Genomic DNA, 21,316 nt, shown 5'->3' with positions numbered 1-21,316 from the left:
TTATTATTTAAAATAACGTAAATAACAAAAATAGTTCGAATCAATTAAAATATAACAGTATGAAAGTATTATAACTGTTATAACTTATATGTATTTTTATATATTTTTTGTTTGTCTAGTTAAAGAATTTAATACTATATTGCTATTGAGTATAATTGGAACACTTTGATTCCTTAATTGGAACAGATTGTTTTTTTTTAAAAAAAAACCATCAACAAAAATTAATTAAAAAATGATTTTTATCTTTACAGTGACAATTTAAACAATTCGTTCAAAACTTATAATAGGAATAACTTTAACATGGCAAACTGAAATTCTTCAAACAGAAAGTTGTATAAAAGCTATTATGACGTACTTTTATTTATTGATTAAAAGCAATAAATAATGTATTATTTTTGTGTTTATGGTTGTTACTAAGTACTTTTAAATTTCACTTGAACTATTTCTTCAACCCTTTGATTTTATCATTGTTTTCTTCTAAAATCTGTTGAAACGTAGAAAATAAAACGTTTTACTTTAAAAATGCAAGATATAGCCGTTATCCTTTTTTTTTTTTTTTTCAAAATAATTGCAAGTGTTCTAATTAAGGCGCTGTTCCAAATAAGGCAACTCTCCCTAATTATATAGTAACTTTGATTAATTTTTACATTGTAAAATTAATTACATTTTTTTGACTTAGTTGACCTATTGCTGGACAGGGGTCATTTTTATAAAAAAATCTGTCACGTTTATATCACAGAAGACAATAAAACGCATTTATATTAAAAGTTTGATTTTTAAACCATTTGATTTTTTATAGATATGCTGCCCGGCGTCTTTTAAACCCATTATCTAAGAAAAACAGTTTTTTAATATGCTAACACAAAAAATTTTAAAATACTGTAGATAATATGCAAACCTTTATATAATAAAAAATTATCACATCTACTTGTCTTTTTTCCACGAGTTACTTGTCTGTGCTTCTTTGAGCGCACGGTATTTTTATATCTAACTGAGTAAAATCTTTTTTGATTAATTTTTCTACATTCTTCTAACAAATACTTTCCTGGTCAACTAGATGGAAAATTCCAAATTGAAATTGTGAGAGTTAGATATAATGGTCTTTTGGTATACGCTCGCATATTGCCTTGTTAAAACATTCATTTTGGTAAGGCCATTTTTAAAGATTTTGTTAAGGCCATGAAGACATTTTTTAAAAAACTGTCATTACTTAATTCATCCTTATTTCATTAACCTATTCCAAAATCGGTGGATGCATATATATATATATATATATATATATATATATATATATATATATATATATATATATATATATATATATATATAAATTATGTCAGTGTATTCTACAAATAAAGTGCTCAATGTTCTTAAAGAACAGAGCAATAATAATTAAGTAAAAACACTTATCTAACTTTTATCTTCTACAGCATGTTACGCCATCAGTAGGCTCATCAGCTTCCTGATGAGCCTTCTGATGGAGAAACATGCTGTAGAAGATAACAGTTAGATAAGTGTTTTTACTAATATATATATATATATATATATATATATATATATATATATATATATATATATATATATATATATATATATATATATATATATATATATACATAAATACAATCATATATGTATGTATATATTGTCCATATTATCCAAAATCAACTTTTAAAAATTGATTTTTTAATTTTTATATTCGAATTCAAACCTAAAAAAAATATCAAAACTGTATACTTAACTTATTCATAGATTCAACATCTATTACTTTGCCTGTATCCATCAAAACAATAGAAACAATATCATTATTTCAAGTGAAGCCTTGTTACTGCCAAGTGATATCTCATGACGCTGCAATATCAGTTAAATGGCCAAATGGCCAGTAATAGATTTAAAATAAGATGGTTCAATACTTTTAATTCTTGAGCAGCATCCGTCATAGTGTTTTCAGTTTTTACTTCATATCAAAGTGTTTTTCATCCATCGTAGTGTCCTCAGATTTTACAGCATTAGTTAATTTATTAACAATTTTATTATAATTTTATCAGTCATCGGTTTTGGCATGACAACCAGCAAAACAAATCTTTAGAATCCAGAATAGCCTTGACCACATAATCTCATAGCATATACAGCCGTGGTATTAAGGTGATTCCTATAGCAAAAATACGGTTCTGAGGTTTCAATACCCTAAAATTAAATTTTTAATCTAAAAAAAAAAAAAAAGTTTAGTTTCTTTTATAAAATGTTTACGTAAAGTTGATGGAATTTCGGTATACCTTCAAAACCTAATAACTTAATAACATTCTTTGAAATTTGGCCCAAAAACTTCTTGCTAATAGGTTAAAAACGTGTACCAAAATTATTAAAATATAGCTTACCTATATTTAAAGAACAACTTTTTTGCAGAAAAAACAATTTTTAGGTCGTTAAAGAGGTTGTTTCTTTGAGTTTTTGGCTCATAACTTCTCAAAAATATTTAATCAACCTTAATTTTGGTAAATGACATAGGTACATATTAACTAAACATGCAGTGAAAATTTCAAAGCCATAGCATAATTATTTTTTGAAATATATTGTTTGAAGTTAGAGCAAAAGCCAGAAAAACACATATTTGAGAAATACGTAAAATAAAAATGTGGGTATACTTTTTAGCTTCTGAGTAGTTTACAGCAATGTTAGTAGTAGATACAATGTTATATGGAAAAGCTGTATCAAGTTATAAATATAAAAAAGCGTCCTTAGCAACACCTCAGCAGCGATTACTTCCCTCTAAAAAAGACTCTTTCAAGATTTAAACACTATAGTGTTTAAATCTTGAAAGTGTGTTTTTTAGAGGGAACCTTACCTTTACCATATTTATATAGGGTCGTGAAAGTCTATTTTATACAAGGTTGCGCTGTTGGAGCGCAAAGCCTAAATCTTTTAAATGACAAACCAATTAAACCAGAAACCAATAAAACCAAAAATGTTGAACACGCTTAAAGCAAATAAATCATTATAAGATGCACGTGTTTAAAACATCCTAAATTAAATCATTTAAATATATAATTTATAACATTAAAGATTTTTTTATGGGTATATGTTTATATACACAACACCGCTATATTAGTATGTTGAATCTACTACATACTGCTGCGTTTTTAGAGCAAAAAGGATAAAAATAAACTTGTTTAAGCTGAAGTTTAGCACACTCAAATTATATTATTCTGGTATATAATTTTGATCATTACAGATTTTTCTATGGCCAAATAATTACAGACACAGAGCCTTGGCAAGGCTCCCCCACACCCGCCCCCATTGGCGAGGTGCTAACAAACTTAGGGAGCTCATTTGCAAATTTAGGGGCCTTTTTATATATTTAATGAGTTTTTTTTTTTAGTAACACTAAATGGAAAAATTTTCAAAATTATGGGACCCTATTGACGGGTTCTGGGGGGGGAGGAGGCCTCGAACCCAGTAGCCACGGCACTGCACAAACACACGCCTTCTAATGGCACTAGTTTTTAACACCATTTTTTTTTTTTTAATTTTATTTCGGTGGCCCATGAAGTACTTACGGTTTTATCGCCGAGCACCGCGGATGAGTATTTATTAGAAAATTCACACCTCCTTCCTAACCAATGTCGCAAAACTTGCCCAGAGGTGGGGTTTGAACCACGGATCTTATGCTTCTGAGGCAAGTGCGCTTTGTAAAGTTACAAATTATTGATGGAACTGCAATTGTTTATACCTTGATTACTCAAGACCATTAACAATAGAGCTGAATTTTATTTGTATAGGAATTATTTTGAATTTAGCTTTAATTTTATTTAATTTATCAATTTTTTTAATCTTTGTTATTATTACTGCCGTTCTAGTTATCAATGGTTTTGTTTTGGTATCGCTAGTTCAGAAATAATTATACAACTTTTCAAAAAGATTTTGCACTAGGTGAGATCCATACTCTGTGATGGTTTTATCCCACACATTTCTAAAGTCAGTACTCGATTTTACTTGTCTAAACTTCTTACATAATATGGTAATAATAATTGTCAAGTATTGCTCAATTGGAGCCAATAGATTGAATTACCCTCAACTCAAAATTACCCTTGGTCAGGCCAAAAAGTTGCTTTACCACAGTGGCAAAAGGCGCTTTTTAAGGCACTCTTTTTAATAAATTTTGACAAATTAGTGACGAAACTTAGTGTTTTCAATCCACAATGACATATGGTTTGGCAACCCATAATTTTAGGGGGGAGTTTTTTATTTTTATTTTTTTAAACTAAGCCTTTACCTTTTTCCTAGAGACTCTCACATAAAAATGATGTCCTGAAATCGTTTTGAAATTCAGTTTTGCATAAGTTTTATCATCCATAATTATTCTTTTGTTTTTCCTACAATTTGTATAACTTTTCTGTACGACTTCTTGTCACTAAATTTTATTCAGCATTGCAATCTGAGGCTTTATACATCGTGAAGGACTTGATTTTATGCTTTTTCCTAGTATTCCGGACCTTTTTTTAGATAGTTTTGCATTTTAAAATGCACTAAATTTAGTGTTAAATCTCGCTCAGAAATGTTAATTTTTGCCCTCATTTTCGTCAAAACATTCGTCTTCAGTTTTTTGTTAATGTTCAGGTTGTCGCCGCTGCCAGGCTTTCTGTTTATTATATTATGCGTCAAAATACTTAATTAAAATTCTAATCACATTGCTTTTAGAACATCCAACAGTTTTTATAATCAATTTGCAAAGCATATTAGGATTTTCCGCTCGAGCATAGAATACGTACTTATTTGATCATGATGTTTTGTCGCCATTTTGAATGATAATAAAATTTTTCAAAAAACAAAAATCTTTTAAATAGGGCAAAGTGCCCTAATAATGGCCGGGTCTTATTAAGAGCCAAATTTGTGTCCGATTTTATTGCATTTACTTATTTGGCCGAACATTTATCTGATCGAGGAATATAATTTTGTGTTTTTCTAATATATCTATGTTTTGTTCTAATGTTTATAAATATTTCATTCAGTTTTGATTTTAAAGAAACCTAGTTTTTATCAAAGTTCATTTAAGTAAATATTTTATACCGTCAGTAATAATATTTGGTATTGTCAAGCAACTTTGAGACGCGTTTAAAGCAATATTCTTTCAGTAACCGGGTTTTTGGTATATTTTGATTTGGTGTGTTACTTGAATATTTTAATGTAAACTGTTTTGTTGGTCAATATACAATAGACAGAAGCATAAATATAGCCTAAACTCTCAGGTTTTAAATAGGTCTTAATAATAGCCACTCGTTTGACCAAATAAGAGCCACGGCTCTTATTTGTAACCGATGTGGCTATTATTAGGACAATAGTTTAAATTATTGTGTATATAGACTATATTATAAACTATGTTATAGCTTATATATAAACTATGTGTATATATGCACAATGTATATATGTATAGACTATATGTCAGGGGCGGGTTTGGTCACTTACCAAGGGGGGGGGGGGGGGCAAAATTTTAAAAAATTTACCTAGTCGTATTTTACGTCTATTTAGTCGTATTTGTCTCTAACATATTAATTCACATAAAGAGTCGTCTTTAATCTACGGATCTTGTTACAAAAGCATTACGATGGGGGTAAAATTTGTTAAAGTTGGTTGACGTAAATTATGGACTACTCTTAATGGTTCTACTCATTCTCTCGCGTGCTTAATATAGGAGAGAACCTAATGCGTGCTTAATAACTTTTCTTACCCATGCCAAGCTTTTTAAAACCGCTTGTTTATTAATTTCTTATTTGTTACCAACTAAAGTTTAATTGATGTCAATTTTTACCGGAAACCATTTTTAAAAAGAAACATAAGTAATAACTAAAACGTTTTTCTGAACATTACAATATAAATTCAATGTTTCTTTTTTTCACTTTTGAAAACCGTTCAATAACGCTGTCTGTTAACACTTCTTTGTCCCGATGAACATAAAGTAAAGCTAAACCATTCAATCTATCTTGACTCATTCGGGATCGTAACCAATCTTTTAATCTAGATTTAAATCATTTTAGTTAAAAACAAGATTATTTGGTTATTAATTTGATATTTTAATTTTGAATGTAGATATACCTTCGCAAAGAAGAAAAACTTCTTTCAGCTGATGCAATGCTAATGGGCAGACAACCAATAATTAAAAGTATTGTTTTAATACTTGGGAACAATATATCTGGACAACAATCCAAACCATCAATGACTGTAGATGGTAAATAACCTCCTTGAAATTAAGAGATTAAATTCTTATAATTTAGATAATTTAGCCTGAAATAAATTATTAATAGATTTAATATTTACCTTCATTTTTAACTCTGGTCCATTTTGTAATCCACAAATCAAGTTCAGAAGAAAACTGTCGTTTTTCTATGCAAATAAATGAGTATTCTTTAGCAACAATGTCTGCAATATTATTCATATCATGCAACTTGATAGCAACAACGAGGCTTGGTATAAGAAGTAATAATTTATAAACAGTTAAATTTTTCTTACTTAAATATCTATCTTTTAAATCAGCAAGGACATGATCATACAGTGGATTATAAACAGAAATTCTAAAGTATTCTTCTACGGTTAAAGTATTTATATTTGGTCTGTGTATTTGATGCTTAGTAATACGAGGTAACTTTACTTCCACATCCAATTTTTCCATAAGTTGTTTACTTTCTATAAATATTGTTTTAAAATTTATATAACAAGTAGACCGCCTATTTTCCATAATATTTATAATATCCTTAAAGCAATCTTCTGCAAAATGCAGGTCTTTTTGAACACTTTGAAGTAGTTTACTTGCAGGTGACGTTAAGTTGAGTAAATCTGATAGTATAAATAATGATATTATAAATTGACATGTAGTTAATGAATTTAAAAGAGAATAAGCTTTTACTGATGAATCATTATCTTGCCATTCAGTTATAAGGTTCAGAGATTTAATGATATAGTGTAGAGAATTCTTAAATATTAAAACACTATCGTGTCTTTCAATCCATCTTGTTTCACATAAACACATTAAATTTTTTTCTTTACCAAAAACTATTTTAAGAACATGATTTCTTTTGGCTGACATATTAAAAAACTTAACAGTTTCTTTAATAATACCAATAGAGTCTCTAATTTCCATGACACTAGATGATTTAGAAATTGATAAATTTAAACAATGATTCGTACATGGACTATAAACTGCATTTGGAGTTGCATTTGATTGAATATATTTAACAGCACCACGAACTGTGGATGTCATAATAGAGCAACCATCTGTTGCAATTCCAACACAGTGTTTCAAGTTTAAATTTAAACTTTTTAGAATATTAACGACTATTTTTCCAAGAACTTCACCTGTGAGTTTTGGTTCAATAATAGTGCTTTCATAATTTTCTACACATTCTTCACTATGATTGATATGTTCCTCCTGGTTTGACTTTTGCTTATTATAAAAGTATGTGTGACAATTTATGAATGAAACAAAATCTTCTTTTATTTTTTCATCAAAAATATATCTTAAAATTAGTGTCATTTGAGATGAATGTGATACATCTGTAGTTTCGTCTAATAAAATACTATAAAACTTATTACATTGAATATCTGTCAATATTTTATAAATAATTTCTTCTTTGCAGCATTCTATTAATTCTTCTTGAATAGTATTACTTATATATGTAGCTTTGGCATGAGTTGTGTTAAGATGATTTTCTAATATCTTATCACCAGATTTTATTCGGAATCTTAAAAGTTCTCTAAAGTTCCCTTCATTGATAACGGATGTTTTTGAACTAGAATTAATTAATAATTCTCCATCATCCCTATGCCCTCTTAAAGGAATGTTTTGTCTAGCTAAAAAAATTATTGACTCAATAATAGGAGTAATTCTTTCTCTATTTTCAACTATTTGCCTCTTTCTTTCGCTGTCAATCAAGTTTAGAACTTCTCTTTCTGGCTGTTCATAACGGATTAAAAACTCATTAGCTTGTAAAATTGCATTTTTGTGATATAAATTATTTTGGTGGGATTCTAGATCGCCATCTTTTCCTAATAGTTTAGCAAATGTATTTAATGGTACAGTGACTAATTTTTTTAAAGGTTCAGTATTTCTTAATCCTCCAGTATTGTTAACAAGGAAAAGTACACAAAATTTACAGAATAACCCAGATTTTAATGATGAATATACTAACCAAGGGAATTTCATTAAGTGAGATTGATTTAAGTATCGCTTTACTTCTTTGCCTTTTTTAACATGTGTTGAAAAAGGATAAATAAAATCAGATCCAGGCAACCAATTTTTTTTAACTAATCTATATCTTGTATTCTGATTTAAAGACTTTGAGTTTATATAATATCCAATATCCTCAATAAAAGTTAAAGGTTCTAAAATATCTTTTTCGATACTGCAAGCAGTGTTTTTATCATTTTCAGATAATTGAGAAGTGCACGGTATCGGAATGGTTAAGTTCTCTGTTTTATTAACTTGTTCTGATAAAATGTGTTTCTTGTTAAAATATGTAGAAATATTGACTTGTTTTCTTTTTGCATTAGCTGGGTTTTTACCATTTCCATTGGCATTGCTCATTTGTTAAAAATTTTGTGTAAAACTTTAAACAAAACACATGACATACAACACATAAAACTTAAAAATATCCCTTAAAATTTAAAAAATTAAATTTAAAACTAAAAAACAAAAATAAAAGCACGGCTATAAACAAATACAGAAGAATAAACTACAATGCAAACTATATGACACCGCTTTATAATAACAATCTAAGTTGCAATGCATTATGGTTAAGAAACTTATTAACTTAAAAATGCAAGAAGCATTCAAGCGTTTTTCCAATAAAACTAAAACGAAGTTATGTTGCATAACTTATGTATATGCATTTATGCATAACTTTTGCATATAAAGATCATTGATATATTTTATTATTCGTTTTAAAAAATATATAACATTGTCCCAAGGGGGGGGCTACTACCCCCTTAGCCCCCCCCCTTAAACCCGCCCCTGCTATATGTACATATAGTCTATACACACATACATATGTATGTATATAGACTATATTATAAACAATATTATAGTTTATACACTGTAAATTAAACTATTGTCCTAATATTAACTATAATTATTATTTACTTTACAGTGTATAATTACTAAATATAATTAATTTTTACTTTATAGAATTCATTATATGTTCACTATGTTTGTAATGTTTGCAAGTATGTACTTTTATACTATATAATGTTTGTAAATATTTAAAATAATGGTTTGAATATTTATTATATAATTTATATCCAAAAAAAAAAAAATTATTTTTAATAATTACAATCTACATAATAAATTTAAAAACAAAAATGCAATTACATACTTACAAACATTACATAATACATATATACATACTATGTGAATATGTAATATAAAACATAACATTTTATATATGTATTGAGTAATGTTTGTAAATATGTAATTTCGTATTATATGTTTTTATATATTTAATTGGATGCCCACTAAGCATACCAATGAAATTCTACCAAAATCATATCTAATTATGTTGCATTCAACGATTGTACTTATGTATGCTATGTCTGTTATATGAAGGTGACCATACGTACGCGTTTGGCGCGTACAGTAAGCGTTTGACAGTAGTTTTGCGCGTTTGGGGTTTGTACGCGTTTGTGCACGCGTTTATATATTAAAAAAAAGCAAATAAAATTCTTTCAAAAAAAATTATTTGAAAGACATTTAATAAATCAATTTCTATAATAGTTAAAAAACAAAATGAATAAAATTCCAATAAACTTAACTATAAAACACAAAACTAAATGAATTAAATTCCCGCAGACATTAAAAAATGTTTTTAAAATTCCAATTATGAAGAAAAAAAATTACTTTGAAAGATTCAACCTCAACAAAGAAAATGCGCTCATTTTACGCAAATTTTGTTTGCCTTGTAATGTCTTTTTTCCCTAATTATTGTAAATAACACTTTGCGATTTATTTTAATAAGAAGTTCATAAAAATATGTGATCATAAAAAAGTAACTTAAGGTTTTTACAACTATTTTTCATCAAATTCAAAAAATGAATAGTAAGAAGAGAAAGTTAAACACGTTTAATGATAATTTAAAGAAAATGTTTCCTTTCTTAACGCAGATCAAAGATGAGCTCCTCAAATGTACTATTTGTCAAAGCCTATTTGACATTAGTAGTCGTGGACGGTCTGCAATTGAAGATTGTTGCAAATCTATCAAACACAAAATGGCATTGAATGCTTCTATATTGTCAAACAAAATCACAAAGTTGATGAAGAGTCAGAGCTTTGATCGAAATGAAAAAATGTTAACCATTTAAAAAGGAACGATTGCATTCCACACAATCAAACACAGCCATAGCTAGACCTCCTAGCCACGGTATTTTACTTTCATGGCTGGCTAAAAAAAATTCTGACCGGCTAGCTGATGGCATGAGAGGCTAGCCTACATTTTTGTGGCTGGCTAGCCGCCTGATTTTTTTGGCTGCTTAGCTGGCTATTATATATATATATATATATATATATATATATATATATATATATATATATATATATATATATATATATATATATATATATATATATATATATATATATTTCACCATCAGTAGGTTCATCAGGAGGAATCCTGATGAACCTACTGATGGTGAAACGCAGTGTTGAAGTAATCAAAAATTAGATAAGTGTTTTTACTAATTTAATTTATTATTGCTATGCAGATGTATATATATATATATATATGTATATATATATATATATATATATATATATATATATATATATATATATATATATATATATATATATATATATAAATAAATATATATATATATATATATATATATATATATATATATATATATATATATATATATATGTATATATATATATATATATATATATAATATATTTATAGTATAATAATGACATATATACAAGTATAATACTGACAGCATTAACCAAAACAAAACAAACTTTTGCATATAATAAATATTCATATATGAAATACAAAGTTAATCAAAATGAAATAAAAACATAAATAATGTCCTAATCCAAAAAATGCAAGACTTAGCTCATAGACCAGCATTTGGATAGTTATTGTGTATGAAACAAACTGCATTCATTCGAAATGGTGCCAAGGAGGATCTCTTTCCATTCAAAATTAAACCAGTCGTGCTAAAAAGGCATTCAACAGGTACACTGCCGATGCTAAATGCAAGATAAACCTGAAACAATAGAAACTATGTAAAATAAGCAACATTAAACTTCAGAAAAAAATTAATGTTTGCTGTTATTTTTGTCACTAGTATTAGTTTAATGTCAAAAATAAAATTATCTTCTACCTTGGCTATGGATGCTAGAATAGGGAACTTTTCTGCATTATTTTTCCAAAACAGCAAGGCTGGTGATTGATTATCACAAATGGTTAGATAAAGATTCATTTCAGCTTGCAACCCATTGCTATTCTCTAATATTGCTCCAGAGTTTAGTGAAGATTTTGCAGTTTCCTGTAATAAAGTCAGTCTAAGTTTTTTAAAATCCTGAGCTGCATTTGAGCTTTTACTATTTTGATTATTGTCAATGTATGACGCAGAGAAGTTAATATTTTTATCGGTTCCTATTTGTGGTAAAATGTTTGAACCAAATAAAGAAGTTTTTATTTTGTCATAGCTGTTTTTTAACAAAATTTCACATTTTTCCTTCGTCAAAACAACATCACGAATTGCTGGATCAAAACAACACGCTAATTCAACTAAATTAGTAACAACTAACCGTTTCTCAATGCATTTTTTAACTAACTTTTTATATTGTTTCATCGCAGAAGAATCTGTAACTTGAACAATGCAACAATTTTTAATTTTAGTTACCATGAGTGGAAGGCAAGACAAATTTGGTGTTCCCTCGCTAACAAGTAGAGTCAGTTCTCGAAATGGAGATAAAAAATTGCGCAGTTCTTGCAAAAGTTCTAAATCTTCAGGAAGAAAACATAAATCATACTTTCCAATTTTTTTTAACACTGTATCAACATTTTAGATCTAAGATAGATTCAATCATTTCCAAGCTACTATTCCATCTTGTTGGGACACTATTTTTTAAAGAACTGTGCTCATGACTTTTTATGACCTCATTTTTAGCTTGTATGTCAAAATCTAGAAGTGAATACTCTTCAGAATACTCTTCAAGTGAACTCCCATCAGCTTGACTAACAGATTTAGTTAGCTGTGTTTGTGGAAGAATGCTTACATTTTCAGTTTCAATTTCAAAATCCAGAATTGGATCCTCTTCATCAGCTATTAGCTCGTCAACATGAATTGTAATTCTTTTGAACAACTCCTCGTCTTTCACAGTTTCAATTTCATTCGATAGCATATATCCCTTAAAATGTAAAGCTTTTATTACTTCTTTGCATTTGCTTACTAGTAAAGTTAATTCTGGAATTTTTTTTAAGCTATCTGAGGTTAAAAGCAGATGAATTCCATGTGCGGTGCATGTTATACGTTCATGGCCTAATAGCTTTGATAATTTTTTCATATTAGCTGCACCATCAGTTGTGTTAAATAATAAAAAATGCTTATCTTGAAGTAAAAATTCTTTTAAAACAGTTTTAACAAATCGATAAAGTTGCTCAGAAGTGTGCGACTCCACTGGCTGAACAGCCAATGTGAAAATTTTAAATCTCCAATCATGCACAACACTTAAACGAATTCCAAAATAAGGTAAACGATTACGCTTGTCAGTCCAACCATCCATCATCAAAGTTCCACTTACACATGATTGTAGAACTTCTAAGACTCTTTGTTTAACAGAAGTATGAACATTTTTTAGGGCATATCCAGATATACAGTCAGATGATGGAGGCTGAAACGCTGTATTTTTTGAACAAAAACTTTTAAACCCAGATCTTTCAACTGAACTAAATGGCTTAAGATCTAAACATATTAACAGACAAAGATCTCTGTTGAATTCAAATTGACTTTGTGCCGGTTTATTATTTTGTACAGTGCGGACCCAATTAGTAATTTTAGAACTAACTGGTTGCTCAAAAGTCTTTCCATGTTAAAAAATAGCATGGTTTAGATGGTTACCAGAAGATGTCATTGTTGAAGTAACATATACCTTTGATAATCGACCTTCATCGACACGTGATTGCTCTTCGAAACAGTATCTGCAGTACAACTGATTATTAAATAAATAATTTTAATTAATTTGGTTTCTTGAATCTTTCAAGATTAGTTGACCCATGAAGTCCCATGCTTTGGATGTAGCAGCCCTAGATTTGCTGTTGGACACAGGAATCCATCTCAGATCCTTGAGCAAGCAAATTGTTCCAGTTTTTTTTTCAATGGAAACAAATTTATTTACTCGTTCACGAACTGTATATAAATATATATATATATATATATATATATATATATATATATATATATATATATATATATATATATATATATATATATATATATATATATATATATATATATATATATATATATATATATATAATACAAACAATAATGATAATTCGGACCTTTAGAATGATTGTTTCTTTTCATTTTAAAATTTGAATTGCGCAGATGACAACTTTTCTTTTTTTTATGATAAACATTGACTACTGTTTTCGGACTGCAAGACACTTTTTTTTATAGCGCGAAAATTAAGGTATTCGAACATACGGTATTTTAACACGAGACTCATGGAATTCCATGGTTAAACCAAAAACTATATTACAAAGCGATGAGTGATAGGTGATATGATAAAATTAAAAAAAAAATTGGACATAAACTAATTTAAAGATTTAAATCAATTAACTAACTATGATTTTAACGGCTGGCTATGGCGACTTATTTTCATGGCTGGCGAAGGCATTTTTCACAGCTGGCTAAAAATAAAGCAGTGCTTGGCGACGGCTAGCGGCTAATGGCGGCGGCTTGCGGGTCTAGCCATAGCTTTAAAAGTGTTGATTCTACATCAAAGCTAATTAAGAAATTTTATAATCCAAGATTTGCTTGTGCGCGTACAAAATGTGAAGTAATAATTGTAAACGTGTTTAAGAAATATGGTGAAATAAACTCAGAAAATGCTTTATTAAAAGCATCACATGTGTCAATTCTTTCTGATGCTCAATAAAAAATGGTAAGGAGTCGTATAAAGATGATCAATATAATGATGATCAATAAAAAATGGTTAGGAGTCGTAAAAAGTACTTACAGTTCCTGAAACAAAATTAGAACATGATCTTTGTATAATTAATCACAAAAAAGTTAAAACCTTAGAATCTGAAATTAAAATTTTGAGTTACGAATTAAAAAACATAAAAAGCAGTGAAATTAGTCTTTCAATTTTAAAAGATGAAAATTTATTTCTAAAAGAGGAGTTATCGGAGTTCACGAAAATTATTGCCGTTTTAATCGATAAGCTTGAAGTCAAATCAACTGTGACTGATTCAAAATCAACTCAAAACTTAAACTTTTTAAACGATTTTGATTTTAATATCCCATTTAACCAAAACTCAATTAATTCACCAAAAGCTGAAACCATTAATGCCTTCCGGCAACAAGAATGTAGTATTAAAATTATTGATAGTAAAAGTAAAGAGATCAAAGACCGTTTAAATAATGACTTAGCAGATTTTGCCGTCAGTTAAACATTAAATATTTAAATTTTAAAAAATATAATATTCCTGAACTAGCTGTATCCTCAAACTCAAACTATAATAAAACAATGCGTAATTCAATAAATAATTATGAAAATGTAACAAATCAACTCGTCTCAGTCAGAAAAAATTATCAGTCAGACTTTTTAAAGTATAAAAATCTTTCATCAAATGGTGTTGTTTCGACTTCAAGTTCCCTTAGTACAAAAGCGGTTGGAAATGTAAAAAATTCAAAAAATCAAATAAAAAAGTAAACAATGACACTAAAATAATCAATCCTCGTAATAACCAAACAGATGAATATAAATGGCCAGTAGGAACGACGCTAATATGCGGAGACTCTATTTTGATGGGGATTAACGAAAAAAAAATGCATAAGCTTGGAAAAGTAAAAGTAAGAGTATTTAGTGGTGCTACCATTGAAGACATGCATTATAGCCTAGTTCTAATTTTAAAAAAAGAACCTTCAAATATTATCCTGCATGTTGGAACAAATAATTGTACAAATGATTCGTCTGAATCTGCTTTGGCAAAATTAAAAGATCATGTTTCCTTCATTTCAAAATCTAACCCTTCATGTTCAATAATTTTATCTACACCAATTCGTCGTTTCGATAATGCTAAAGTTCAATTAACGTCGCTATACTTAGCCGAAAAATTAAAACTAACTAAATTTAATATTATTGATAACTCTAATTTGTCTAATGAACACCTTGAGCTACGTGGACTTCACCTAAACACACGAGGATCAGGTAGACTTGCCATGAACTTTATTGCATATCTAAAGTCTATTTGATAGACATTCCCCTATAGATTCTTATCACCAATCTACCTTACCAAGTACTATTGAAGAAATTAGTCTAAATTCTGATTTGGATAATCTAAGGGCCAAATATCCCAAAAATATCAGTTTAGCATTTTTAAATATTAATTCAATTCGTAATAAATTTTCAGATATTGTTACCTATATAAATAAAACTGTTGATATACTTATATTAGGTGAAACCAAGTTAGATGACTCCTTTCCAATAAATCAATTTTTATATCCAGGTTATAAAACGCCTTATCGGCTTGATATCTCTCAACATAGTGGAGGACTTCTTGAATACATAAATGAAAATATCATTTCTAAAAGATTAGCTAAAAAGGATTTCCCCAGAGACATTCAAATTATCACTTTTGAAATTAAATTAAGAATGCGGAAATGGCTCATAATAGCCACTTATAAACCCCCAAATCAGAATTGTGACTATTTCTTCAATCACCTTAAAGGAGTGCTTGACTTTTATTTGCAATCATATCTTGATTTTATTCTAATAGGAGACTTTAATATACAACTTTCAGAAAAAAAAATGAAGGATTTCCTTCAACTTTATCAATGTATTAATTTAATTATATAACCGACTTGTTTTAAATCGGTCAATAACCCTTTCTGTATAGACCTTATCCTTACTAACAGAAAGCTAAGCTTCCAACATTCAAATACCTTTGGTACGGGTGTGAGTGATCATCACCATTTAATATACACCATGCTAAGATCCACTTTGTGTAAGTTACCAGCTAAAAAACTTATATATAGATCGTTCAAAAATTTCTCAAGTGATATTTTTGCAAAAATACTCCGTTTCAACTTAAAATCTTGTTATGATATTAGTACTTTTAATAAGATATTCAGCAATTTGCTTAATTGCTGAATATCTTATTAAATGCCTCTATTAAATCAAAAATCCTAAGAGGTAACAATAAACCTTTTATAACTAAAGACTTACGAAAAGCAATTATGCTCCGCTCTTCATTATATAAAAAATTTTTAGTTGATAAATCAGATTTTTCTGCTCTAATGTACAAAAAACAAAAGAGTTTGGTGGTTAAGCTTAACCGAAAAAATAAGAAGAAGTACTTTGAGCAAATCAATACACTTTTGACTTTAAATACATCTCTCTGGAACCTAACTAACCCTTTCTTTTCGGACAAATCTACAAATTCTAACGAGCGTATCACTTTGACTGAAAATGGCAACATTATCTCAGACAGTTCTTTGTTGACTAATATTTTTAATAAATATTTCATAAATGTTGCATTGCCATCAAGTATGGCCGACCATATTAAATGGTCTTTTTCTCCTTGCATTTCAGACCCAGTTGGGTTAGCTATAAAAAAGTATGTTGACCATCCTAGTATAAGAAACATTAAAAATAAATTCAAAATGAATACACTTATTTCAAGTTTCATTGTATTACACCTGATGATATTACAAAAATTATAGGGTCTATGAATGAAAAAAAAAAAAACAAGTGGTGAAATACCAACTTTTATGTTAAAATCTTACTTAATATACTTTAGGGATAGTCTTACAGATTGTATCAATAATAGCATCTTAAATGGAACATTCCCGTCATTTCTAAAAATGGCGGATGTTTTACCGTGTCTTAAAAAAAATGACCCAACAGATAAGGCTAACTATCGCTCTATTAGTATCCTACCCGCTCTCTCCAAAGTTTTTGAAATGATCGTTTATGAACAGATTTTGTTATTTATGGAGCCAAAATTTGACAAACTTTTGTGTGGTTTTCGTAGAGGTTATAGTACTTACACTTATTTTTTTACTTAACAAGTGGCATGAATGCATTAACAATGGAGGTATTGTTGGAACATTATTAATGGATCTATCTAAAGCGTATGATTTCATTCCGCATGACCTACTTATTGCTAAATTAGAGGCGTATGGTTTCTCTAAAGAAAGTCTTAAACTTCTTACATCGTATATTAGTGGTTGTAAACAAAGGGTAAGGATAGGACCTTCTGTTTCTAATTGGGTTGATATTTTGTCGGGAGTGCCTCAAGGTTCCATTCTTGGCCCCATCTTCTTTAATATCTTTATAAATGATATATTCTTCTTTATTAAAGATACTGAATTGTGCAACTTTGCAGATGATAATACGCTGTATGCCTGTGATTACAGCTTAGAAAAGGTTATTTTTCGATTGCAAAAAGAAGCAACTAATACCATTGCCTGGTTTAAGTTTAACTCGATGGTTGCCAACCCTGATAAATTCCAATTACTTTTAGTTGGTTTAAAAAACACAAAAAATCAATACCTAAAAATAGGTAATATAACTGTTTTTGCCTCTGATAGGGTGAAACTACTTGGTGTTACAATTGATAAGAATCTAAATTTTGGAGAACACATTAAATACTTATGCAGTAAAGCTAATGGTAAATGTTTTGCTCTTTCACGCATAAGAAGTTTTTTATCCCGTAACAAAGCTACATTGTTGTTTAACGCCTTCATAATGTCAAATTTTTCTTATTGTCCCCTAATATGGATGTTTTGTTCTAAATACTATGACAACCTTATAAATAAAATTTATAAAAAATGCTCTTTGTATTGTCCATAAAAGGTTTGACTTATCTCTTGATGAATTGTTAAGTTTTGATAATAGTTCGAGGATCCACTTAAGAAATTTGCGCTTTCTTATGAGTTTTTAAATCAATTAATTGTTTAAATCCACAATTTATGAAGGATTTATTCAATACATAAAACCTTCCTTTTAAACTTCGTTGTAGCAAAAAAATGATTCTACCTTCAAATGGCTCCAAATATAAGGATACATGTTGTACTATATTTAGAGCCATCTCGTTATGGAACACTCTAGCCCAGTGAAAAATAAAACCGCGTCCCACATGGGTTCCGCGTGGGTTCCGTGTGGGATTGATGGGATTTACGTGGGACGGATTTTCCCATGTGGTATCCGTATGGAAATTTGTCACCTTAAACCCATGTGGGTAATCCCACATGAGTTACATGTGGGAACCATATGGTATTTACACACATGGGAAATCCCACGTGGGTTTCCTGTGGGATTTGCATGGGAATTAATTTAAAAGCTGGAAACTAAAAAAAAAAAACTAAAAAAAAAATTTTTAAATCGACATTGCATTGCGTTACGTTTATATTGTGTGAAAATATTTTATAATAATATAGAGAATGGCAAGCAAGTATGTAAGTACCACGAATAATGTTTATCTTTCTTTATAGAAATAAGATTAAGATTTGTGCAAATAAACGTATTATTAGGATAATATAATAGTTATTTGAATATAGATCTTGAGTAAATTATTTGCAAACAATAAACTGACAATAAACTAAAAAATAAATTTTTTATTTGGGGTACCAAATTTTTAATTTGGAGTACCAAATTAAAAATTTGGTACCCCAAATTAAAAATTGAAAAGTTTCTGTAAATATCAAAATTTCAGTGTTATTGGGAATAAAGCCTCTGGGTCCAGTTTTCAAAGTAATATGATCTAAAGTAATGTTTAAATAAAATAATATGCTTTAAAATGCATATAGTTATACATATAACTCCTGATAGTTAACTATATGTATAACTAGTTATACATATAATTTGTTATAAGAACTTATTTTTTAAGGTTATGCTTGAACAAATTAGTACCAATTAATTCAAATTCAAGTTTTAGTTAAAGTTCAAGTTAAAGTTCTTATTTATTCATTGTTTTTGTTAATTTTATATTTATTTGTTAAAATTTATCAGTTAGTACTATTTTTTACTACAGTAAGAATGTTTATCATTGTTGAACGTGATTTTATTAGTAATTTTATTTTATTTTCAACATATTTTGACAGCACCCTTTATATTTTAAATGATGACAGCTTTACTTTTCTATTGATGTTAAATTTATTACGTTTCAATAACTCAGATTGAATCTTGACTGAATTATTGTAAGCTTTGTAGGGGGTTGTTGTATATCAAATGGTGTTGTAAATAAAGTAAAAATTATATATATATATATATAAATATATATATATATATATATATATATATATATATATATATATATATATATATATATATATATATATATATATGTATATGTATATATATATATACATATATAAATATATATATATATACATATAGATATATACATATATATATATACATATATATATATATATATATACATATATATATATACATATATATATATATACATATATATATATATATGCATATATATATATATATATATACATATATATATATATATGCATATATATATATATATATCTATCTATCTATATATATATATATATATATATATATATATATATATATATATATATATATATATATATATATATATATATATATATATATATATATATATATAACATTAAAACAATAAAATTTATACAAAATTTTACTTTAAAACGAATACCATTAACATTGCGATGATAATAGCATTAGGAAACAAGTATTTATGTTTTTTTTTTTTTTTTTTTTTTTTTTATATTATTCACCTCTCCAAGGCCCGAGGGGGGCCACTACAGTCGAGGAGGCTACTCATTTTTTTGTGTTTTTATTTTTTTAGTTGTTATTCGTGATGCAACCCTCTCTCAACTCTTTAACTTTAACTCTTTAACCCTCTCTCAACTCCGAAACACGAACCTTGCCGAGCAAGGCCGCTGCGCGGAGAAACTAAGTTGAGCGCGGTACTTCCAGGGACGTGGTGGGAGTCGAACTCCGAACCTCTCGCTTACAAAGCGAGCGTTCTTACCACTACACCACTACCGCATTAGTTTGTAGCATTATTATTATTTATTATGTATTATTATTGTACTATAAATAAAAAGTTTTTTAATTCATTTTATAAAATAGAGACTGACAACTGATAATTAATGGAAATAAATACAAATTATAAAAATCATGTAAATTTCATTTATTATTTCTAAATACTATATTAATGTTAGTCTACAAAGTTAAAATCAATTTAGAGCATTGTTATTAGTTCTTTCGCGATTCGCACTTCCACTTCTGTCTCTCAAATTTATAAAATAGGTTGTCAAAACTTGCTCAATAGGTAGGTTTTTAGCATAACAATGCTTGTTTCTTACACTTTCTAAAGAGAAATATGGCAAATTGATTACTTATTTTACCTAAATCATAGGGTCAACTATGCATAATGATGTCAGATGATGACCTGTTTATTGAACACCTTCACCCTTTATCAAGCTCAGTCAATATTTTGCCATCTTCCATTGAAAATGATGTCAGTTTTTGTTATAATGTAAAAAATGCAGATACTATCAATTTTTTTCTGGTTCAATTATACATTTATTCTCAACAGTACTATAAGTAAAAAAAACAAACATAAATTCAGATAAGCAAACTATTTTCTGAATTTAAATTGTTTTTCCTATGATCCTCTACAGTTTTAAGCAACAAAAGCAAGAAGTTTTTAGACCACATTGTTGGTGTAAGTACCTCTAAAACCTGCTCATAGCTAGCATAAATTGTTTTACTTTTTTTTGAAATATAATATTTTACTTTTTTTTTTTTGATTCAATTTTTTAATTGACATTATTTTGGTCTCAACATTCCCTCCCCATTTTCAACTGGCATCATTTATGGATGATCCCATAGCCTAAATAATATATATATATATATATATATATATATATATATATATATATATATATATATATATATATATATATATATATATATATATATATATATATATATATATATATATATATATATATATATATATACATATATATATATTATTTTTACTTTATTTACAACACCATTTGATATACAACAAACCCT

The 21,316-nt window shown here is 28.0% G+C and overlaps 1 protein-coding gene and 1 long non-coding RNA gene across 4 annotated transcripts; both read right to left on the bottom strand.

The window, feature by feature from the left end:
• Window positions 1-5,835: 5,835 nt before the first annotated feature.
• On the bottom strand, window positions 5,836-9,004 carry LOC136080683 (52 kDa repressor of the inhibitor of the protein kinase-like). 3 transcript variants are annotated; one of them, XM_065797646.1, is made up of 4 exons: window positions 6,505-8,775; window positions 6,313-6,378; window positions 6,091-6,235; window positions 5,836-6,012 (listed from the first exon to the last, which is right to left on the bottom strand). In XM_065797646.1, exons 1-4 carry the CDS (start codon window positions 8,573-8,575, stop codon window positions 5,862-5,864), a joined length of 2,433 nt encoding a protein of 810 aa, XP_065653718.1. In that variant the 5' UTR covers window positions 8,576-8,775; the 3' UTR covers window positions 5,836-5,861. The 3 variants fall into 3 exon arrangements, with proteins under 3 accessions (XP_065653718.1, XP_065653717.1, XP_065653719.1); XM_065797645.1 differs by having other exon boundaries at window positions 6,313-9,004; XM_065797647.1 differs by lacking the exon at window positions 6,091-6,235 and having other exon boundaries at window positions 5,949-6,012; window positions 6,313-8,776.
• Window positions 9,005-10,999: 1,995 nt separating this feature from the next.
• On the bottom strand, window positions 11,000-11,447 carry LOC136080682 (uncharacterized). Its single transcript, XR_010638596.1, has 2 exons — window positions 11,368-11,447; window positions 11,000-11,200 (listed from the first exon to the last, which is right to left on the bottom strand). It is a non-coding gene; the product is annotated as an uncharacterized LOC136080682 (long non-coding RNA).
• Window positions 11,448-21,316: the final 9,869 nt, after the last annotated feature.

Source organism: Hydra vulgaris, chromosome 05 (assembly GCF_038396675.1).
Source record: "Hydra vulgaris chromosome 05, alternate assembly HydraT2T_AEP".
In the NCBI taxonomy this organism is placed as follows: domain Eukaryota; kingdom Metazoa; phylum Cnidaria; class Hydrozoa; order Anthoathecata; family Hydridae; genus Hydra; species Hydra vulgaris.
This window is presented reverse-complemented; position numbering and strand designations above follow the sequence as displayed.

Excerpts from the sequence above, each read along its gene's own strand:
- LOC136080683 (XM_065797645.1), bottom strand. The coding sequence starts at position 8,575 with ATGAGCAATGCCAATGGAAATGGTAAAAACCCAGCTAATGCAAAAAGA. Across the intron at positions 6,236-6,312 it reads GACCAGAGTTAAAAATGAAG|GAGGTTATTTACCATCTACA; the intron begins GTAAATATTAAA and ends CTTAATTTCAAG. Across the intron at positions 6,013-6,090 it reads AGTTTTTCTTCTTTGCGAAG|ATTAAAAGATTGGTTACGAT; the intron begins GTATATCTACAT and ends ATTTAAATCTAG.